This window comes from Hemibagrus wyckioides, linkage group LG12, assembly GCF_019097595.1.
Source record: "Hemibagrus wyckioides isolate EC202008001 linkage group LG12, SWU_Hwy_1.0, whole genome shotgun sequence".
In the NCBI taxonomy this organism is placed as follows: Eukaryota; Metazoa; Chordata; class Actinopteri; order Siluriformes; family Bagridae; genus Hemibagrus; species Hemibagrus wyckioides.
The window spans coordinates 6,026,498-6,051,424 of NC_080721.1; the positions used below are offsets into that span (position 1 = coordinate 6,026,498).

Here is a 24,927-nt window from a genome sequence, read left to right on the forward strand (position 1 = left end):
CACAGTCCAAAGACATGCTTCTAGGCTGATTGGAGTCTCTAAATTGCCCGGAATGTGTGTGTGTGCCCTGCGATGGGTTGGCACTCCGTCTAGGGTGTATCCTGCCTTGATGCCCAATGACGCATTCAGGGAAATGAATCAGCGGTATTAAATTGGATTGAAAACAAGAAGTTAGATTAGGTAAATAAAAACATTCCACATTGTAGAATGATTATAAATGGTTTCTTAAAATTGTCCACATTTGTTATAAGTGCAATATTCAGTTTTGACCAAAACCTGATTTTTTCTGAATTTAGCCACAGCGATATTTAATGGGCTTTCCCTTAAACAACATATACAATAACACAATACAGTACACATGCATATGACATGTACACACACTGGAGAAAAATCAAGTGGAATGAAATATTTCTGAGCAACTAAAGAAAACTAAAAATGTTGTAATCGTATTTGTGAAATAAGTCTAATAATAAATCTTAAATAATAATAAACAGTAAACATAAATAATAATAAATGAAATAAATCTATTTGATTTAACTCACAAAATGAAAATAATTCTTGATAGGAGGCGCAGACATTTCTTCCTTGTTGTTTGACTCGTTCAGGTAGAATAGATATGACAATATTTAGAGACAAGCGAGGAAAATTGTTATTTAAAAAGAAGTGAATTTCTTAATAATCCTGTCAATTTAGCCATGTGTCACCGCACATCTCCTGGGAAAGCTAAAATAGGTAACATTATTATTAGGCTAAGCAGCCTAAAGGAAGATGTCAGCATCTGGCAGTCACCTGGTGAGATTCACTCCTCTGGGTGATGCTGAAGAATCATTAGGACACAACAGCAGCTGTAGCACTCTCTCTCTCTCTCTCACTCTCTTTTTACTCTCATACAAACATACATACTCACAGACATCCATCTCAGGGTTTTCAGATCTTTGAGCCTAGGGACAGAAAGAGAGAGAGAGAAAGAGAGAGCGAGAGAGACAAAGAGAGAGAGACAGGCAGACAGACACACAGAGAGAGAGAGAGAGAGAGAGAGAGAGAGAGAGAGAGAGACAGACAGACAGAGAGAGAGGGAGAGACAGAGAAAGACAGAGAGAGAGAGACAGACAGAGAAAGACAGAGAGAGAGAAAGAGACAGACAGTGAGAGTCAGATAGACAGAGAGAGAGGGAGAGACAGACAGACAGGGAGAGAGAGAGACAGAGAGAAAGAGACAGACAGAGAAAGACAGAGAGAGAGAGAGAGAAAGAAAGAGAAACAGACAGAGAAGGAGACAGACAGACAGAGAGGGAGAGACAGAGAGTGAAAGAGAGAGAGGGGGGTAGACAGACAGACAGAGAGACAGGCAGATAGAGAGAGAGAAAGAGAGACAGACAGACAAACAAACAGAGAGACAGACACAGAGAGCGAGATAGACAGAGAGACAGGCAGACAAAGTCAGAGAGAGAGAGAGAGAGAGAGTCAGACAGAAAGAGAGAGAGAGAGAGAGAGAGAGAGAGACAGGCAGACAAAGTCAGAGAGAGAGAGAGTCAGACAGAAAGAGAGAGAGAGATAGAGAGAGATAGAGAGAGAGGAAATGTGTATTTAGATCCCTGAAGAGAGAATGACTTAGGCCTGGTTATGGACATGCTTTTCTTCCACCAATCATGATCCTCTTCCCTCTTCCCCACACTGACTCTGTGCAGGAATGATGTCCATGGCCCTCACTCTCCTCGTCTCAGTCTGTCGCCGCTTCACTGCCAGTGTGTGTTTGTGACAAAAGCATGGGAGAAATATTGTGTTTATTTCCCGGGGCATCTGTCGCAATGGTGGGTCGCATGCTGCACAGATGGCCAGCCTGGATGGGAACATGATCGACGTATGCCGTTAACATAACCACCTCTTTCTTTTACACGAACACCAAACACACACACACACACACACACACACACAGCAGAAATCAAAGGAAAAAGACTGAAGCTGGGATGGGTGGTGGGCCATTAAAAGCCATTAAATAAATGAATATAATAAGCATATGAAGATTCTAAACCATATGCTGAGAAAGATACAGGAAAACGACATGATTCTCTCACAGTTATTTATTTATTCATCATTCACTTTTGTTTGTAAATAATACATAATTAGTACTAAACAGACTAGACAAAATGATTACACGAAGAAGTCTATAAAAAAAATCTATATTAATCGCAGAAGTCTCGTATCTGATTGGTCGGAAAGTGTTCGGCCGATCTGACGTTTGTTCCATCTTCGAGGTTTCCATCAATGCTCTTTTTCTGACACATTATAATTTCTGTACTTTCTGTAAGCTATACATGTGTAAATAGATTTAAAAACAATATTTAGCATTGTTGGAAGGGATCCAGCTTGGTAGCACTCATAGATAAGTGTGAATCTTCTTCAGGACGGAAGACTTAGTGTCTCTGTAACATGGCAAGCTGCATTGTTTTAACTTATTAAAGAGAGAAAAATGAAAGGCGGGGAATAAAGAAAGGCTGCTGATGATTGATTATTTGATTGATTATTAGTGTCATTGTTTAACAATTAGAAAATATAATCGATCCCTAACTTAATCACACATGTGGCCTGCTTCCTTAAAAACTAATTTGAATGTACTACTTTAAGTGCAACAAGACGTTTCCTATTTATGTCTGATTTCATTTAGTTGTGAAGGATTCCGAATCAAATCATTCAGTGATCAGACTCGGATAAATAACGAAGGAAACACATTACCATAGCACTCAATTAACGCTTGCATTAATTCTGTGACGTTCAAGTGTGCTCAGATGTTCAAGAGGTGCTCTGAAATAGAAACCCAAGCCCCTGAGCCCCTCTCCCAGCCACTCGCTTTTTATTTGTGTGTGTTAAGTACTGCTCAATAAAAGAGGCGGTTAAGCTGATGATAGCTGCTAGATTGAGCAGAAAGAAAAGGCACATTAGGAGTACATTTAGTCGGAGAGGCAGAGACACTCCCACAGGTGGGATCCTCGCCTGGATTTATTCCCTCTTGCGGAGAAGAGTATTAAATGTCATTTATTTAATGGTGTTCTGTCCTTTGCATGATGAAGCGAAGCTCTGGCTGGAAAACAGAGTGGGAGCTTATTGGCCAGGAGACAGAACAATCGGCTCCGAGTCGTATTTGCTCCCGTCATGGGAGATTTATCAGAATATGAGTGTGAGAAAAATACCTCTATACGACGCTTCTCAAGTTTCGGTAAAGTAATGCGAACAACTTCTCGGCTGACTGCCGGCTGGGAAAAAAAAAGAAGTAAGCCTGCCTAGTCTTGTTCAGAAAGGAACTCGCTGTACTTGTCTCGCTGGGCAGCGTTTGAAATAAAACCCGAACCTCGGCAGGCATTGCGTCATGGACTCCATTAAAACACAAAGAAAAAGCTACCCGTCTCCCACTAAAGCCACACTCAGGAGCTATTTTTATGATTTGCAGTACGTCAAGCATATGTTCACAATCTACCTATATACAGTACATTATATTATATACAGTGTAAGCCCATAGTTCATGTTTTTTGGGGGCTTTTGCACGATCCGGTCTCGGTAGCTGTGGTGCGTTCAGATCACAGAGAGAAATGAAATGACATTTTCAATCAGTTTAAACGTATGAATTATTTTCTGGCCGCGAGTCCGATATAAAACGAGTCAGGGCTTGCAGTGTGTTTATAACCTTACACAGTTGAAGATGAACACCTTCAGATTGTAGATGCTTGGAGCATCTCGGTGAGAAGCAGAAATGTTGGTTGATATCAACGTTGCCATGAACATATTGCTTGTTTTAGGCTAGGTAAAAATAGAAATGCTTACAAATTCTTAAACGCTGAGTGTCTACATTCATATGAGCCGTTAACCGCCGCTGTGCAGTGTGAAGTAACAAAGAAATTCACTACTGAACATGGACATGGCGAAAAACGAGGCAGAAATTCCTTTTTTGGACTCTGGGTAAAAGAGTTAAAGAAGCTAGATGAGCGTTCTGTTAATAAATGAATGAAAACCTTTTGTTTAAATATTGTCGATATCAGAGATTTTGACAATATCTAATAAAGGTGTGTCCAGTCTTATCCGCAAAGGGCCAGTGTGGGATCAGGATTTCACATATACAGTGAAAAACTTTTTTCACATATCCCATCCTAGGAGGTTGGGGTCAGAGCACAGGGTCAGCCTTGATGCAGCGCCCCTAGAGCATGGGGGGTTAGGGGATCTTACTCAAGCTCCCAGCAGTGACAGCTTGGTGGTGCTAGGGCCTGAACCCCGATCTTCTAGTCAGTGACTTAGATCCTTAACCACTTGAACCTACCACCACCTCTTAATCCAGTTCTAGAGTATTAAATGTATATAAATGGACTTTGAAGGTCATGTTTGTGTCTTATTAGTGCTTTACAATCCAGAATGTTGATATTTTTTCGGACAGTGTGTAGAGTTAACACTGGGGTTATTGTAGTAGCATAGTGTACATTCACCGTCCACTTCAATTGAACAGCTGAAGAGTGGACAGAGTGAATCTGTCCAGTTTCCATCAGTCTGTTTGATGCCTGTTATAGTCTCAGTATCTGCTTCAGAGCTGCTTTTCTGTTCACCGTGGTTGGAGAGAGTGGTTAAGCTTCCTGTCAGCTCGAACCATCATGTTATACCAACAGCCACTCTCAGAAATCAGTGATGTGAGAAAAAATTAAAGACGGATAGAAAGGAGGGAGGCTGGTGAGAGAATGATTATTTATAGCTGCTGTAAGATCAGTGGACCAGGAACTAACATGTTTCACAGATGCTCCAAAATGCATATACGATAGAAACGAATGAAATTGTTTATTAAATAAAATTCCGTTCTGTGCTTTCTGAGCCGCTTTTCTGTTCTCCGTAGTTGTAAAGAATGGTACTGTAAGCTTCCCGTCAGCTCGAACCATCGTATTATACCAACAACCACTCTCAAAATCTTCCCCCAAAATAAATAAATAAATAAATAAATAAATTCTCCATTCTGATCCAACGAGATGGATTAATTGTATAGCAGATACACATACACATACCTAGCTTTCGCACATTTTAAAGTCGAGTGTTATTGTTGTTCAGATCATGTTTGGGATTAGGAGAGCCTCGGTGCTACTGATAGTGGCATTTACCACACTGACACCTGCTGCTGTAAACGTGGCAGCTTCAAGTGGCTGTTAAGTCAGTGTGTTAGATCCCTATCACGCTGTAATCTCTGAAGCGTGCTGCCCAATGGCTCAGCCACGTAAAGAGCAAAGCCTCTAAATCCATTCAACTGGCTTCATGGACTGAGGAGCAGAAAGCTTCCCGATCTTTAATACTTAAGGCACAGTAACTAAGACGAAGTGCCTTGTGCTTGAAAACAGGCCATGATGTAGGATACTGTCTGTGTCTCCCATACTGAGTATAATTTCATTTTCTGGTGTCCTTGTGACTCCATCTTTTTTGGCTCTGTCTGTCTGCTTTTGTCTATTTTCCTGGAGGCCTGAACGCTTTGGTGCATTGATCCTAAGAAACATTAGAGTGCCCCCGCTGTTGTATTTGTGTGTTAGTGGCTGTGATCACAGACTCATGAGACCTTTTTCAACTACCGCAAATAGAGCAAGGCTACCACTGATCTGTGGACCGTACGAGCCAACTCTGATCTCGCCGAGCTCCTTAGACACAAAGCCTCCTTTATGTCTTTGTTTACTTTGTTTACTAGTTTGTCACATCAAGAGGATAATTAATCGCCAGTCTCAAAGAATCCAAAGGGATTAGATAGACAAACATCTTTTCAGCATGCTGTTGCCGGCATCAGTAAGGTTATCTTTAAAATGGTTCCTTTTTAAGATTTTTTTTTTTTTTTTTGGCTAAGTCCATTAATGACTGGACACACAAATCCGCAAATGGTCCAGTCTTCAGGCTTCAATTACACACTATTTCCAATCATGCACTAACCACGAACCCTTTAAATGGCAACAGCCGAAAATCCCAAATAATTTGGTTTTGCAGAGCCCAAAGCTCACATGATGGAAGATTTTAATACTCTAAATATATAAATGAATAATTGAGTCATTTGTTCTAAAAAACTAGCATGCTTTGTTGATGGTAATAATTAGTAAAACAGGATTAGTAAACTAAACATGCAAGGGTGAAATCTGCATAAAATTACACTTAACAACATCTAATAGTAGCAGTCCATAAAATACGATATTAAACCAGAAACGAGAGCAAAATCGTGTTTAGCTGCTTACAAGGGGGGAAAAAAAGTTTCAGAGATAACATTATTTAGCCATGATTTAGTTCAAGCCCATTAAAAAGATTTGCTGAATTATGTGTGCAGTCTGATAAGTTTTCATGTGTTGTAAATGAGCGTGTTTTAAAGCGAATAATTGGAGAATTTTTTAGACATGCAATTATTTCTGGACTGTAACACAGATTAAAGGGAGAACATTTTTCATAATAGGATATGAAAGCAAAATACAAGACATGAGGGTGTATTCTGGTAAAATATATATATATATATATATATATATACAGTACTGAGCACAAGGCTTAAGCACCCACAAGCTTTGTCTTTTCAGTTTGTCCTCTTCATTAGTGAGTCAGTGGAACAGAGACTAGAAATAGAATAGAATAGAATAGAATAGAATAGAATAGAATAGAATAGAATAGAATGTCTTTATTGTCATTGTAACATGTACAACAAAATTAAAAAATGCTACCCAATCAGTGCATCACTCATTATATTATAATACTAAAGAATACGTATTAAAAAATAACTAAAAATTAAAAGTGGAGTAGAGGAATTATGAATTGTAGTTATTTTTTTATTAAATATTAATATTTTTATTATTATTATTATTATTATTATTATTATTATTATTATTATTATTACAGTTATTGTTGTGTCAGGTTCACCAAGATGAAAAAATGTTAAAATAATATTTAATAAATAAATAAATAAATAAATAAAACATGCTTTTCCTCAAAAAAATCTTGTTTGTGTATCAGTTTTGCTTTTTTTTTTTTTTTTTTGCATGTGTTATTAATTTGCACAAATAAGGAAGATCCCTCATAAAGTGCTTGTCTAACTGTCTCAACTACTTGATGCCAATGAACTTTTAATTCTTTTTCTGATTCTATTCAGTATTGTTGCTATTTTTATTTACATTTCAGCACTATACGGATATCAGATATAAGTTACGGGATCAGAGCATCCATGGTTGTGCCGTGACTTCATTTTGATGATGCTACTAGAACACACAAAGACAGAAATCCGGGTTGATTGTATTATCAGAGAGTTTGTTGTTCAGAACAAGAGAAACATGTTATGTTGGAGATGTGGAACTGGTGTCACTGAGCCGGGTAATTAGCTCAGAAGACACCCAAAATGGACGAGCAGGGGGTGTTTGTGTGTGTGTGTGTGTGGGGTGGGGGGGTCTGTTCATTATGCATGTAAAGTAAAACTACATTGTGCCGGGGGCATCATTGTTTATGAGCATGAAGCCGCTACAGTCCAGATCACCTTTCTGCAGGAAAAGTTTTTATCCTTTTAACCAAAACAAGTACGGCTTTGCGGCACAGAGAATTTCCAGTATTTCTGTTAGGGTGCATAAATATAAATAATAAATACAGAGTTGTCGTTACTGGTTTGAATCCTTGCTAAGGTGACGCCTGAAAACTAAACGTTTCTGTAGTTTGGTGTGAAACACAAATGAAATTCACATGAAACCAGTTTACTGAAGGGGAAAGGACGTATAGGATGTTCTCACGTCTCACCTCTCACCTCATGCCAGCTTTATATGCATATTGGTGTCCTTCAGCTACTCTCTGTTCAAGGTCTGTTCATTATTTTTAATAATTAAAAATAATTTCCTGGCGCAATCGTACCATTTTATCCAGGGCACTGATAACTAACCCCCTGAGTGGCTGGGTTGTTGAACCCAGGTGCAAACACTGAGCCCACCTTGTATCTGGTATCTTATATCTTTTATAATTTATTGTATAGAAATATACCGCTATGCACTTCTGGTTAAATGCTAACTGCATGTCATTGGCTTTTTACATGTATTTATACGACGGCAATAAAGTTAAATCTGATCGTATCTAATCTAATCTAATACGTACACACCTTTAAAATTTGATTCAAAACACTGTGATCTTTTTGGTTAGTAAAAAAGAAGGAGCTGCTTGTTATTAAATAGCAATCACACCAGATTGTACTTTACATCAGGCTGTACTTTGTAAATATATATTTTTTTACTATTTAAGTAGGCAAATTTTACAGTGTTTTCCTCTCACATCTTATTAAGACCCTTTTTTTTAAATGACCAACAATAAATATCTTTTAATGCTGTTGACTATAACTAAAACTTTACCTGTATTATAATATGACCATGGTCACTGCACGTCTTACTATTCCTGCAGTTAACACCGAACTGTCCTGTCTTTTGACAAAGACTAGTGTTGTATAGTGTTAAATAATGTTTTTCCCATTCTGCCTGCTATAATATTCCTGTTAGCAGACCGCCCATACATTTGCTATATAAATATTAATGATTGCACTGGAACCTAAGGGCAGGTGAATAGAGGCGTCACTGGGAGTCAGTTCCTCTTTCTATAAGATCACAAGGGAATTGCAGCAGCCTTTGAGTTTTATCAGACAAGCATCGTTGAGTAATAATTTTTTCCAAGCTAGCACCGAGCTCTGGTCCAAGGTACCACTTCTCCTGCATCTCCTCCAAGGCTTAATGAAATTGGATGGTCCCCAGACGGCCCCCTGCACAGCACCAGGTGTTCCCCTCTTAATGATGTCGTAAAGCTTGTCCGGCTTCATAAGCCTCGTCTGTATTAATCATGAGACGGCTGCCTGCATGACTAATGCAGAAGGTGAAGGATTCGCTCTCTTGCTCCATTGGCCCCGATGAGAGTCATGCCAATGAGAAGTTAAAGCCTCAAGGCCTCTATGGAAGACTTAATGTCCATCACGTCTGAGTGACCCTGTTTCAAATAAACTAGTTTGAAGTCTGCTTTCATTGACCTCCTTTTGTTCGGCTCTTGCACACCGCGGTTTGTTTTCATTGACCTCGGGGGTTATGGAGCTTTTTCAAGGCTTTGTCTCTTATGATCTCTGGTAAGCTTGGAGATAATGATTGGCGGTGTCATTACTGAAAGATTGGAGCTCTCGGTTTCTGTTCATCCTGATTTAGTTCTATAAGTGGATAGCTTATTTATGTAACGTTGGTATACTCAGTTCGTATGTAGGAAAAAAGGCTTTTATCTTCATCTAAGGTATTCACTATAACATCAATAATTTACATTAAGTCGTATTCCATTTTAATGTAGTTACGAATTTCACCTTTTTTGTTTTGTATTGAATTAAAGTGCAAAAAAAAAATTTCATTTAAAGTTAGTTAAGGAGAAGAAAGGGGAAGAAAGGATAAAGATGAAGGCCCACTGATGAATTTTTTTCCTTAATTCCCCTTGCAGCTGTGAGGAATGACAGGAATAAAAAGAAGAAGGAAAGTCTGAAGCCCGAGCTGACAGAAACCTATGAGCTCACGGCTGAGCTGGAGGCCATCATTGAAAAAATCCGGAGGGCTCACCAGGAGACGTTCCCATCCCTCTGCCAGCTGGGCAAATACACCACGGTAAGAATTCACCTCAAACACACACACACACACACACTAGATACAGCAGGCCATAATAAGGGAACTTGGGGATCTTGCTCAAGGATTAATTTATCATGTTTCACTGTGCTTTGCAAAATCTAAATAAATTCCTTTTATTTTAACTTTATTTTACAGAAAAAATATATTTTACGTTTTTTTAATTCAAGCTCGAGGGAAATCAAAAGGTTGAAGCAGGAACAGTGTGCCTCTGTTTCACAGTTTGTTCAAGAAGTTAATAATTGCGAGAAACTTAAAACTGAAATGTAATTATATTAAAAAAGAATGTGATATGAAATTAATATAATATAATATAATTAATATGATTAATGCAATTCATTTCAATGAGATAATTTAAAGGCTTCGTATAAATGGCATCAGTGTGGATCTGATCTGAAACAACTTATAAGTCATGATTTTAATAACCATCACAAGTAATTTACCTAAAGTTTGATTACATTTTTATCATTATTATTTTAAAGTTTTGTTTTCAGCTCACAAGCAAAGCCTATTACAGATGTAATACCTGCCTTTTGGGAGTACTTGCCACATTCAGAGTGATTTTTCAGGCTTATTAAAATCACACTGTGGGTACAAAATGAATCTACGCGTGCTGACAAAGCCCAATTTTGTGCGTTTAGGTAGAAATAATGCAAACTTCATATTCACTAAGGCAAACACGCACAAACGACTTACTCTGTTTATATGAAAGACAAAATCCTCTGGTGGTAAATCAGCTCTCCTTTTTGTTGAGGGTTCTCAAATGTACAGATTTAAGTAAATGAAGTCCTTGATGTCTAAAAATATTTTCAAGCTTTTGCAATCAACCATCGACATGTAACCAAGCCGAATCAAATGAGATGGACAGACATGCAGCATTTCAGTATAAAATAATCCTTTTGCTTATAGAAAATTCAGTTTAACTTAGTACGCACATATTGTTCATACATTTTATATGAGGTTACAAGATGTATTTAATTTCAGAATTTCTTTGGTAACTGAAAAGTACGCTACATAGCCAACAGATGACCGTCTCACTCATACATTATGTTGCCAAAAGTTTTGGGACGTCTGCCTTTACATGCACATGAAATTAATATGGAGTTGCCCCTTCCTTTGCATCTATAACAGCTTTAACTCTTCTGAGAAAGCTTTCCACAAGGTTTAGAAGTGTGTTCATGGGAATTTTTGACCATTCCTCTAGAAGCGCTGATGTTGGACGAGAAGGTCTGGCTTGCAGTCTCCACTCTAATTCATCCCAAAGGTGTTCTATCAGGTTGAGGTCAGGACTCTGTGCAGGCCAGTCAAGTTCCTCCACACCAAACTCACTCATCCATGCCTTTATGGACCTTGCTTTGTGCACTGGTGTGCAGTCATGTTGGAACAGGAAGAAGTCGTCCCCAAACTGTTCCCACAAAGCATTAAGAGTTCCTTTCACTGGAACTAAGGGGCCGAGCCCAACCCCTGAAAAATAAACACCTGAGTTCAATGATTTGGAGGGGTGTCCCAAAACTTTTGGCAATATAGTGTATGTAGGTACTGAGAGTTACAGTTTACACTTTGGAAAGCTGCAGAATTGTATAGTTTATTATAACAACGAAGCAGGAGGGCGATATCTAAAAGCATATATATGTGTGAGGTGTCCACGTACTTTTGGCCACATAGTGCTCAACTCATCTTTGTGGCTAGATAGTGTGGTAATAATCAAATCTAGGAACTGTCACGCTGATGAAAAGCCATGTCCACCCTGAGGAGGGTCAAATCAAAGAGCCCAGCCCTGTTTGATATGGTCTTATGCTGTAGTACTTACTGCATCATGCACAGCGATAATCGATGACACATACTCCATTCTAAATCCCTCTCTAATACACACTGCTCGATTGTGAATGCTGTCTTCGGCAAATCCCTGTGAAGTATTCAATAACTTGCATTCCTTTTGTTCGTGCTGTTTTTGCTTCAAAGGCCTTTAGTTCAGGATCTGGAAGTAAAACACATTGGATAATCAGTGAAAATCAATGGTGGTGTAATAAGATTAGACAGTTCTTCACAGAGCGTGTTTGAATGTCTGCAGTTTGAAGGAGCCTGTTTACCATTACATATGAAGGCAGTGTGACAGGCTACTTGATGTTCAAGAACTTGATTAGATGCCTGTTGTCAATACCGGTGATAAAGATGCCTTTGGTGTGCATCAGTCATGCCTTCAGTCTGGAGCTAAGAACATCTCAGGTAGCATCTGATGAATAAGCTACATAGCACTGGCTCATTATTACAGTCTGTAGCAGAGCACACAAAGTATTAGCAGCATGCTGAGGCACCTATTCTTTACATTGTGTACAGAAATAGCTCTTATGTTGTGTATGTATAGTGGGTTTGGAAACTCCTTTTAGTTTCGGTGTATTTGGCTACACTTGTCCTTCCTTCTCTCGATCCCTTTCCTTCAGAAGCTCTCCCATAACATGATGCTGCCACCACCATGCTTCATCATAGGGATGGTATCACCTGTTGATCAGGGGTGACTTCATTCTAACCACTCTCTACCATAAAGGCCACATCGATGGAGTATTTCTGAGATGGTCCGCCATTTCTTCTTGAGGACTTCTGAAGCGCTGTAAGAGTAGCCACTGGGTTCTTGTTCGTCTCCATAATCAAGGTTCTTCTTTGTGGTTCTAAACTTCTTCCATTTCACAACAGTACTCCTGAGAACATTCAAAGCTTTATAAAAGTCTTATACCCTTGCCCAGATCTATGCAACACAATTTGATCATGGAGATTTATGGAGAATTCTAAAAATGTGAATTTGCCACAGATGGACACTAGTCAAGATCTAGTGATCAGAAGAAACAGGACGCAGATTTGCTGTTACAGGCAAAACCCAGAGGTCAAACTAAGATAAGACATTTAAAGATATTCACTGTTTAAACAATCAAAACTAACAGTGCCATTGTGCAATTTAAACAACTGTCAAATACGATCTTCTGCTGATCTTCTACAGCCCAAAATGACAACTTTGAGCTAAACAACCTTCTCCCGTCTCTCGCAATCATTTTTTCTCACTGAGCAAATATCTCATAAACAATAAACCCAGACAGCACATTAAAACCTGCCAGCTTGGTTCTTTGAGAATGAGTAGTGGACCAGAGGTTCAGGGAACTATAGGGAAAAGCACAATACTATAAATCAAACCCAGGCAGAACCGACTTGACTGGTAACATTCATCATCAAATTGATCTACAGCTCTCAGCGATGCTGACCTATGCATGACCTCTCAGTAGTGAAAGACATGGCACCATGCCTCTGACAGTTGCCTATGGGGACCAGCCACTAACACTTGCTCAGTGAGAAAAGGGCTAGTGCTTAATGAAAACATCTTAAATCTGGTGGTACATTCAGTAGGGACATGCTACATGGTAAACAGAAAAATAGATCACTTTTCATATAACCAGAGCACTTTGACTAGAAAGCTGGAATATAAAAAGAAACAGGGTTGATTGATGGCCTGATTGTAGGTTGAGGAAGATGGAGAGCATACAGCGTAAGAGCCTAGTAATTGGCTTTGCTTAAATATATCTCGAACACAGTGTGGGGTTTCTAGGTTTGACATTCACAGTATATTTATAGTTGACAGCCAGTTGGATGCCCACTTGCCATTTAAGATGAAATATATTTGTGTTTTCTGAAGATAGATACGTGAAGGTATATTATTGGCAGGAAAAAAAGCAGCAGTATCCGATGGGTTTTCCCATCAGGTCGCCACACAAATGTGCTCAGAACACCCGGAGAATACAAACTTACGTGACTTCAGTTGAAGGAAATTGTGAAATGGGTCTTTACAAAAGCGTGGAATGAATAGACGTACCTGTGTTATACACTTTTGGGGATTGCTCCCTATTTCAAACATGTGCTTAAAACCTTCTCTCTTCTCACTAGCAGATTCATGTTTGCCCCAACAGCAATGTCAGGCCTTCAGACACGCCCGTAATTTGCATTAGGGCTAATTATCCTTCCTCAAATCCTGCGAGAAAGTCCTCATTATCACTGCCGATTGGTTCCCCATGTGCCTTTGAAAGCCCTTTATTGGGAGGAGAAGAGGAGCCCAAGATTAGGTTAGCGCTCCTATTATGCAGCGAAATATTCAAATTCAGCGCCTCTGTGATTTGGGAGTTCATGTGCGGGTGAGGGAGAGGGTCTTATCCTTGACAATGAATAACACTTTATTGACAGTCCGCAGTGACGAGAAACGACCGCGGCAGCCTTAAAGGCAAAATAAAAGCCCGGCTCTGGAGGAGGAGGCTTTCAGATTGCTCATTTGCTGAATATACATAACCACTACGTTATTTCAGGACCCAGCTGCCTGTCTCGAAATTCTGGTCCCGCCTCAGCCTGTGGTGGCGGCATGCCTTCTAACGTGGGTCGCTTAGTTTCTAATGTTGCGAGTTGTCTAATTTCTTCTGGATAAATGCCCCTAAATGAAATTAGAATTCCCTGGCCACTTCCTTGCTTCTCTCTATTGAATTATGGTGGTGCGGTAATTGACTGAGATTGCGAAGGGAAAATCAAACAGCGCTGGCTGGCTCGCCGCTTCTCTGGTCCCTCCCTCTCTTCATCTCATCCCTCCATCCCTTGGCCCCAGGGAGGAAGAAGACAAGTAGCTTTAATATCAGAGACTCGGCCGCGGGCCTGTCTACGCTTCTCGGGCGAGCTCTGGCAGCGATGTGTGCAGTAGCAGCGACTTGCATTTGAGCTCATTGAGAATGATTTAAACACATCCATACTGTGCTTCTCACTTAACCAGTGATCATATTTACAGATCACCCTCTTCTGCCGGCGACAATAGATCCTGCCAATGGCGTCCACTCTCCTATCCACCACACTTAGCGTCTGCTAAGAGCCACATTCCCCCTTACACGTTGAGTAATGGTGCTGTTAGCTAAAGCAATACTAAACCCAGATGCTGGTTTGCAGAATTGGGGATATTTCAGATTTGATGGAATGACATTCTTCGGTGGGGCAAAGCTTCATTTTTCAGAATGATGTCCAGCGATCTTTCGCTCTTTGCACCTATTCAGTAAACAGATCTGGAATAAATATCATAGATGTACTACATCTGGTCACAGGCAGTCCATGGCACAGTGGACACAATGAAACTGTCCGAGGTCCCATAAGCTTAAAAAAATGACTTGCATTTTAGCTGGAGCCAATTAACATTTGACTTTAATTTCAAAACTAATTAAAATGTTTAATAATTAAAAACTATTTTTTACAGTTCAGCACAGTCTTAGAGGAGAGTCCTTTTATCTGGAACCGTATTCTCATATATGAAATGCTACACTTATGAATAATAGCATGACATGAAATGCTTCTTTTCACAGTTTGCAGCACTTCTGTGGACTGAAAGACATTGGGTACTCTAATCTTTTATTGCCTTGGATTTTGCATCAGTAGCACAAAGGACACAGTCATCTCTCTCTTTCTCTCTCTCTCTCTCTCTCTCTCTCTCTCTGTCCTTGCTGTACGGACCCAGGCTGTCTAGCTGGTGCCGGAGCTCACTGAGCCGGAACAGATGAGCTATTTAATGTAAACTGTTGGAAAACAAACAAATTGGCATCAGCTGCTCGGCCCATGGCCTTAATGAGCAGATTGCGGGTGGAGCAGAGCGCCGCAGTGCCATGTCTCACTCCTGCTCATAGATAATGTAGCCACACTTAATGTCGCACTTAGCCTGACTGTCTTCTGCTCTGTTTTCCTTTGAGCCTCTTTCTCTTTCTTTTTTGTAGTTTTCCTGTTTTTCTCATTGCCTGGAAATGTACGTGAATACTCTGTACTCTACAGAGCAAAAAGAAACTGGATGAAATTTCAATTTTCAGTAAAAAGCACTAGATTTTTCTCACACACATACACTACCCTTTCTTTGCTCTCGATCCAAAATATCATTGCTTCTTTTTTTTTTTGTAAGAACTAAAACTGCCAAAGCAAAGAAAATCAAAAAATGATTTGTTACTGTTTATCACGGAGCGTTCTCAACAAACTTGACTCTAGTAGATTTAAGTAGAAGAAAATATATAGCAGCGATCTGTGGGGTCCAAGCACTCAGTGGGAGGAAAGAAAGAAAGAAAGAAAGAAAGGAAGGAAGGCAGAAAGGTAGGAAGGAAGAAAGGAAGGAAGAAAGAAATAAAGGAAGGAAGCTGGGAGGGAAGGATGGAGGTAGGAAGGAAGGAAGGAAGGAAGGAAGGAAGGAAGGAAGGAATATAGCAGTGATCTGTAGGGGTCCAAGCACTCCTTGAAACAAGTGCCCCCAAGTGGTTCTTACCAAGTTACCTAGAAAAACTGACACTTGGCCTATAATAAGATAAGAAGAAGAAGAAAAAGTAAAATAAGGAAAAGAAGAAATATAGCAGTTGATCTTCGGGGTCCAAGAATATTTTGAAGTGCCCCCAGTGGCCAGTGCTTGGTTCCTAATAATAATAATAATAATAATAATAACAACAACAACAACAACAACAACAACAACAATAATAATAAGAAGAAGAAAGGATTGTGGGTAGCATAGTGGTAAAGCATGTAGAGTTACCTCACAGCTCACAGCTTGATTAATTTGATTGTGATTGGGTTTCTGTCTGGGTTTCCTCTGGGCTCTCTGGTTTCTTTTTAGTGTGCAACACCATGCTGTTATGTGCTTCAGTGAGGCTCAAGAAGCACTGTTACCCTGAGAGAGAGAGAGAGAGAGAGAGAGAGAGAGAGAGAGAGAGAGAGAGAGAGAGAAATGTAATTGTTAAACATTGTTAATCCAGCTTTACAGAAATATAGAAACAGAAAAAAAATAAGGAAGGAAGGAAGGAAGGAAGGAAGGAAGGAAGGAAGGGACGGGCTATAGCAGCGATCTGTAGGGGTCCAAGCACTCTTTGAAACAAATGCCCCCAATGGATTTCTGGTTTCTTTCCAGTGTCCAACACCATGTTGTTATGTGATTCAGTGAGGCTGAAGTGATACTGTGACCCTGACCTGGGTGAAAGCGAAAGAAAGAAAGAAAGAAAGAAAGAAAGAAAGAAAGAAAGAAAGAAAGAAAGAAAGAAAGAAAGAAAGAAAGAAAGAAAGAATGAACTCAGTCAACTGATCAATCATTGGTATCAGATCATTGATAAGTTTGTCCCCAAACAAGCTCTAAGAGGTCCTCTGGCTCTTCTTCCTCCACTCAATCCAGTCTCCTTCCTTTCCCTCTGTGAGTAATAGTGTGTGTGTTTCTCCTCATCCCTGTAGATCCAGTCTGTGAGTTTTGTGTATAAAAGCCTCTACCCTATCTCCCCTCAGTCTTGCTGTCACAGCTCTATCAGTATCTTCAATATGTGGGCTTCAATCACATCACTGCACAGCGCTGTGCCTGCCGGAGTAAACAAACGCACACGCGTACCCACACACACACACACACACACACACACACACACAAACCTGCTTCATTAGAGCTGTTCAGTTTGTCTCTTGACAGCTTTGTCAAAACCTTTTCTCTACACCACTGTGCTGTGAAGTTTATATACAGTAGCAGTCAAAACTTTAGAGAAACCTAGCCAAACATGGATTTTTTTCATATTTTCTACATTCTCTGCTAGTGAACATTGAATAAAGCTCATAATACAGTGACCAGAAATGTGTTAAACAAATCTAAATCTAGCCGACTGAGATTCACCATGACCATGCCTTTGCATCACAGGGTGCTGCTTTTATTAAAGATATTCTTATTATTAGCATTTCTTATGAAATAGTACTTATTAATTACCTTAAAAACTCCCTTTTATAGTCTAAATGTCATTCCTTTGTCTTCAGTAACCCCCTCATCCTGGTCAGGGTCAAAGAGATTCGGGAGAATTTCCCCAGGAACAGTTGTGAATACACATTTCTTCGTCACACACTTTTCTCACCTGGGGCAATTTATCATAGTCACTCCACCTACCTGCATGTTTTAGAGAGGTCAGAGGCAACCAGGAAACCCGAATGAAACCCACATAGACAGAAGGAGAGCTGGGGTAACCTGAGCTCAGGAGCAAACCGGTGATCTCTTAACAAACGGCAATCTGCAGAATAAAATGTCTTTGTGTTTTCATACACTAGGACGTACGTCTAATTCATCCCTCGAGTCAGATTTTGTTAAATGTGCACTGTGTTGTTGTGGTTGCTATAGCAACAGTGCAGGCTTGCATACATTGTATGGTGCGAGAGTTAGTTAGCTTGCAGAATTTAATTGAGAGATTTTAGATGAGGCAGGACACTGATTTGTTGCTCCGAGGCTGCACCCTCTTCCCCTTCACCTGTCTTGGTGTACGTTTTTTTTGGATATAGTGTAGTTGCAGATCTCTGATGTGACCTGGACAGCACTAAATGATTCAGTTTTAGTCTTTCTTATGGGATTTTAAACCACATGTAAGTGTGAGCTGGTTAGTATATGTTGTTGTGGCTTGGGGTTTTGTTGTTGTTGTTTGTATTTATTAAATATTCCAGAATACATTTGAGCAGCTTTGTCCATACTTTTATACATTTATTTTACACCGTGTCACATGTGTATTGTTCTCAAGTTTTGAAATACATAAAGTGTGTGAGGAGTATGTAGACGATGGATGTCATCGTCTTTGAGTCCATTGAAAAACCTCTGTATGTATGTATGTGTGTGTGTGTGTGTGTGTGTTTCTGCTCTAGAACTCGAGTGCTGACCACCGTGTGCGTCTGGATCTGGGGCTGTGGGATAAGTTCAGCGAGCTGGCCACCAAGTGCATTATCAAAATCGTGGAGTTTGCCAAACGGGTGCCGGGTTTCACTGGACTCACTATCGCTGACCAGATCACTCTGCTCAAAGCCGCCTGCCTGGACATACTGGTGAGTGTCTCCATGGAGATAAATGGAAAAAAAGAGGACAAACCAGGTAGTTATACTGTAAAAGAGGGAGATCTACACCTAGTTCTAGTTGTTATAATGGAAATAATAACTGGAACTAACTAGTGTCCCACCATATTAAATGTAACTTAGAGTTAATATCAGGTATGATGTGTTATTCAAGCCTCATTCATGGTCAGGAGCCAACAGCGCAGTCACAGTGATACTAGTTCATTGTGGGTATGTATGAGCTGATGTATGGTGGAATAGTTTCCTCCGGGTGTGTTAAGCAGCCCTGAGCAGCCGCCAAACATGTTTAATGATATGCAGTTGGCTCGATTCTCACATCTCGCAGGAAGCTGGTGACTAAATTAGGGAGAGAAAAAAATTGTAGCCTAATTTTTTGAACACATTTGTGAAAACAAGTACTTCAGGACATGCTGTTACAGGACATTAATTAACAGTGGGGGAGGAATAATAGTAACTAACACCACTGTGACATGATTTATTCCTTATCTGAGCAGGTTCCCGGTGCCATGGCGGGGTAGGGGGGGGGTTCTGTTTGAAATGAGTTTTTTTAAAATGTAGTACCATTTTAAAAGAATAATAGTAAAAGACAAAATTAATGAAAATATATTTTTTGTAAAAACTATGATAGAAAAAGTAATAGAAGTCAAGTGTATTGCTTATGGGCAGCACGGTGGCTTAGTGGTTAGCACTGTTGTCTCACAGCAAGAAGGTCCCGGGTTCGAACAGCCTTTCTGTGTGGAGTTTGCATGTTCTCCCCGTGCCTGCGTGGGGGTACTCCAGCTTCCTCCCACAGTCCAAAAACATGTACATTAGGTTGATTGGTAATTCTAAATTGCCCATAGGAGTGAGTGTGTGTGGTTGTCTGTCTATATGTGTGGCCCTGTGATGGACTGGTGACCTGTCCAGGGTGTAGCCCTGCCTTTCGCCCTATGTGTGCTGGGATAGGCTCCAGCAGACCCCCGTGACCCTAATTAGGAATAAACGGGTATAGACAATGGATGGATGGATGGATGTATTGCTCATGGGCCATAAGTTGTGTGTTAAGTCAGAGCTAGATTTGGTCATGAACTGCATTTCCCAGAATCCACCACTGCATGTCAACATTGTTGATCTGGAGTCACACTCACATGATTACTGAGTACACACACCTGGCCTGGACACACACACACACACACTTAAATAGCTCAGACTATAAGATCTACACACACTTTGTAAGGTCTGGGTTAAAACTGTGGTGATGACAAGCTTTTGAATTTTATTTTCATAGTCTTTTTATTTCTTGGTATTTATTTATTCATTCTTTCTTGAGTTCATTCGATCTCTGTCGGCAGATTGCCTGACTCCAGCTTGTTTCTTATCACTGATTCATTTTAGATTTGTTTACCTCTTAGACAAAGGTCAAGCTGCACATGCAGTCCTCCCTGTCACCTGACACTAGTTAGTAATAGAACTTAACATGTGAGAGTCTTCATTAGTCATTTTTTGTGGCTGAAAATATCTTCACATCTATTTAAGATCAATTCGAATTGACATATTGGTAAAAAGAAATCAAAAAACAAATAAAGGACAAAGCCAGATTTTTTTTTAAAGACAAAAGGTTTTGGGACATCTGCCTTTACATGCACATGAATGTAATATGGAGTTGTCCCACCCTTTGCAGCTATAACAGCTTCAACTCGTCTGGGAAGGCTTTCCACAAGGTTTAGGAGTGTGTTTATGGGAATTTGTGACCCATTTCTCTAGAAGTGCATTTGTAAGGTCAGGCACTGACCTCTAATTGATCCCAAAGGTGTTCTATCAGGTTGAGGTCAGGACTCTGTGAATTTCCTCCACACCGAACTCTCTCATCCATGTCTTTATGGACATTGCTTTGTGCACTGGTGTGCAGTCATGTTGGAACAGGAAGGGGTCATCCCCAAACTGTTCCCACAAAGTTGGGAGCATGAAATTGTCCAAAATGTCTTGGTATGATGCTGAAGCATTAAGAGTTCCTTTCACTGGAACTAAGGGCCCGAGCCCAACCCCTGAAAAACAACACCTGAATTCAATGATGTGGAGGGGTGTCCCAAAACTTTTGCCAATATAGTGTATAAAATCAGTCAAATGTTTAAAAACAGCTTAAAGGAGTTTAAAACAGGAGTAAAGCTGATTAAAATAGTTGTGAAGCCCTGCTTTATGTGACGGTGAAACCATTAAAACGTCAATAATAAATATATAGTTTGGACATTTTTATCACATTATATATTAGTATAGTGTTTATTCTAAACTAAAACGTACGTAACAATTGATAAAGTGATACCTTTTAGGATATAAGTGTCGCCAAAGATCAATTACTAATGATAATAATAATGATAAATCTATTCTAGACAGCAAGGTATGCTAGTTAGTTAACCGAAACTAGCTAGGACTGGCAAGAGTGTTGTTATGGTAACAGTGTGTGTCAAGTGAGCTGTTTTTTTCTCCCATATCCACACAAAAATCATGCTCTTGTAAAAGAATACACCGTATATGAAAGCACCGTTAGTTGTTGACGAGCCCTAAGCTTTGATCACAACGAGTTTTTGTTCCGTTCCCGGTTCTTGACGTTTTGCTTTAGCGCCATTGCGACATGTGGCAGACTTGCTAACCCGCCGGAAACAAAAACAAGCCGTCACATAATTATCCATAAATGTCTCTCCTGCACCTCTCACTAAGTTAAAATGCTTAAAGCAGACGTGAAAAACACAGAAAGTGGTTATACAAATGGGTCAGGAGCAGAAACTTTTTGCGCATTTATATGGAAATTTTGTTTTCATGTGTGATTTCCATGAAATCGTCCGCGAAAACAGAAACACAATGTACGAGGCCTCGGCGTCTGTTTTCCGCCGCAACCGTGTCGATTTTGTAGCCGTCTGATCTGTTTACGCTCCTGTTTGTTTTTTAGCTCGGCTGTAAATATCCGGCATTGGGAGTGTGAGGCCCTCTGGCTGTTTGTGTGTGTGTGTGTGTGTGTGTGTGTGTAGAGTGCTGAGCTCAGGTTGCCGTGGTAATGAGCATGAAACGGAGCAGACAGCGCCATGTGATAAGGTGATGGAGGGAGCAGCAAAGCTTGCTCACTGTGGAGCTGGAGAGATAGAGAGAGAAAAAGAGCGAGGGATCGCCGCTGATTTGATTAGCACTTCCCCAGAGGGAAAACAGATGAAGGGAAAATGGGACAGAGAGAAAGAAGCTAACTCAAATCATGTCCCTTAACCTTTTGTCTCTTTTTGTTTTAAAACATTCTCATCATTCTTGCTAGCTCTTTAAGAAAGTAAATCATAACCATAGCTTTAGCAACAGGCTTTATGTTTGGGTCGCAGCTCTCTTTACATCGTAAGATGCTAGGCTTACAGTTAGGACCGAAGACATCAGGCCAGATAAAAGACTCAAAGACTGATCATGAGAAAAATAAGCAGACAGAGAGAAAGAAAAAACTAAATTTACAACATAAAAAGCACTAAAACTTTGTTGTGAGTCAAAGAGAGAAACTTCGTCCCGCCTACATCGTTTTGATTGGCTCGAGGTTAATGATGTCACACAGATGTTCACAAACGTACGTCTTTTACATCTCTTCCTCTTTCAGCTTCACTGAATTGTTTTCTTTTTTATTAGCTGTTGCAACGTTTCTGTAAAAAGTTCTGTTATCATGTTAGCGATGATTACCACTATCTGTCAATTCTACAGCTAAACTATTACTACTGGCACATCTGGCAAACAACATCTTTAGGTATGGATGCAGTTAGCATCATTCTCTGGATTTATATGAAGTGAGATTCTGTTTCTTGAGCTTACAAGCACACGTAAGGAGGAAGAGAGAACATTTTGCGATAAATTACCTACCAAAGACACTTTACTGCCAGAAAGACTTAACCTGCAGCTGTTATAGGATAAGTGACACCAGGAACAAAGTCGTTTCATTATAAGGTATCATAAGGCCGGCTCCAGATACGAGATGAAGGGTGGGCCAAGTGATATTCCAGGTGGACCGGGGAGATATACCCTCCAAAAACAGTCCGGGGGTATGATTGTAGAACCGGCTGGTGAGGATTTACCCTGTTTTAAATCATTTGGGACAGACTTACTGCATTTTTCATTGTGTGTTTTTGACACCATCGGAAGCTGCTGATGAACCATCTATTTTTCCGACCTCATTGCTGCCCATGGATGAAGTGGTAGCTGAGTCTGAGAAATCTAGACATTTGGTGTTTTGCTAGGCTACTAGTGCAGCAATACAGTTCACATATAGTTCTAACAAAGTTCCTTTGGCTGTTATAGTTGTTATTGCATGTTGGTTAACCTCAAAGGTAGCAAAGTGAATGAGCTGGTCAGCTGCCTCGACAGATTTCAACAAAAAAAATAAAAGGAGGTGGTTAGGAAAGGTAAGAAAAAGAAAAATATATGGAGTTAAATTGAATATCGCACCAATTTTGTACTTGGCTGTTATGTGGTGTGGGGCCAGGGTGGGCCAAGTTTCTGATTGGGTAGGCAAGGCCCACCCTGCCCCCACCCCCGGTGGAGCCGGGCTTGTCATAAGTTATCATTCTTTAGTGAATAAAAGAGATAATTTTTGCAACATTGCTGGAGGAATGTAATACTTTGTAATCTGGTGTTCTAGAAAAATCCAAGGTAGCTCCACATTGTTTTGCATCACATCAAACCATCCATGATTAATTCCTATGACAGCGTCTCACCTAAAGTGCTTTTCACACCAGGATATCATCGTTCTAATCCCTGTTTTTAACCCCGGGTAGAGGAACTCGATTCAGAAGCAGGGTTAGAACCTTCTCTTTTTTCCCCCCCGAGGTTATAAAACCAATCATGGTTGTTGACGCCTGAAATATGCAAATAAGGACGTTCGACACGGGATTTATAAACATATAGTCGGATTAGGATTAATAATTAACCCTGGGTAAAGTATAAGGGTTAACAAGATCAAGTGTGAAAAGCCCCGAAGTGTTCTAGTGCTATACTTGTTTAAAGTATACGGCTCTGGTCATGTGACCAATTACACTGCATGTTTTCAATTGTCTCTCTGTTTTTTGTTTCATACATACGCAGAGAGGACACACACACACACACACACACAAAGCCCAGCTTCACCTTGTCCTCTGTGATGGCTGTTTACTGTGGCATTGTGTTGCAGAGTTTGGCTTTAAAGAGAAGATCAAATAATGTGTGTGTGTGTGTGAGTGTGAGAGAGAGAGAGAGAGAGAGAGAGAGAGAGAGAGAGAGAATGAAAGTTAGTGAGAGAGTAGGCCCAGCCCAGCCAGCAGCCATGTTTTATTCTGTTTCATCTTCCCGACAATGGTGCCAATCACTGTCAGTGTATGCTTCAAAGGGTTCATATAGCAGCCATACACACTGCCTCTCATTTCAAAGTCCATCACACACACTCTTTTTCTCACACACTCTCTCTCTCTCTCTCTCTCTCTCTCTCTCTTTCACTGCTCAGTTCATCATGCACATATGCATGCCGCATACAAAGACCCCCACATACACACCAGCACACACTCGGGCGCATAAACTCAGCCCGTAAGTACACACAAGTTCCTCTTATCTTTTCTCTTCTTCTAAATTAAATGACACTCGCCCTACTTCTTGTTTGTCGCATCACTCATGTTCTCTTCACGACTTAGCAGTGTTACTCAACACTGACGTGAACCTGTCCCGCATCACTGATGAATTCTCCAATCTGATTGGTGTTGATTAATATTGACAGTACTGGCAAAGCAGAACAATGAATGCACTAATTCGAATGTTGTTGTTCTTTCGGCTGCTTTGGTCCACGTTCTTTCGGATCATTTGGTCCATGTGCTCTGATGTGGCACATGTTTTACGCCGGATGCCCTTCCTGATGCAGTCCTTCCATTTTATCCATGCTAGGAACCAGCACTGAGAGTTAACGCTTCAGTATAGCTGAGTTACCTACCTGCCTGGGAATCGAACCCGGGCCACAGTAATGAACGCGCCGGATCCTGCTGCTGGACCCGTAGGAGGCTTGAATGCACTAATTCTAAAACTTTACCATTTCTGTAGTAACTTGTGAGGTAAATTTTAGTGAACACTCCACATAGATTATTTTTTAAAACTGTGATATGGTGCTATAACATTTCTATGAAGAGATGTTTATTTTCCATTTTTGGAAGGAGTCTCCAGTGTCGGAGCTTTGTAACATCAATCCATCTTCTGTACCCACTTTATTCCTAATTAGGGTCATGGGGGTCTGCTGGAAAGGCAGGGGTACACCAATCCATCACAACCACACTCACAGGCAATTTAGAATTACCAGTCAACTTGATGGACATGTTTTTGCACTGTGGGAGGAAACCAGAGTAAACCCACGCAGGCACAGGGAGAACATGCAAACTCCACACAGA

General features: G+C 40.3%; 1 protein-coding gene across 3 annotated transcripts in view; it reads left to right on the plus strand.

Annotated features, from left to right (window-relative positions):
• The window catches only part of LOC131362523 (retinoic acid receptor beta-like), a 162,617-nt gene that overhangs the window by 129,956 nt on the left and 7,734 nt on the right, over positions 1–24,927 (plus strand). For all 3 annotated transcript variants that reach the window (XM_058404556.1, XM_058404557.1, XM_058404558.1), the window contains 2 exons: positions 9,468–9,628; positions 18,329–18,505. In XM_058404556.1, the coding sequence (XP_058260539.1) occupies positions 9,468–9,628; positions 18,329–18,505 (338 nt within the window). The remainder of the gene's footprint in view (positions 1–9,467; positions 9,629–18,328; positions 18,506–24,927) is intronic.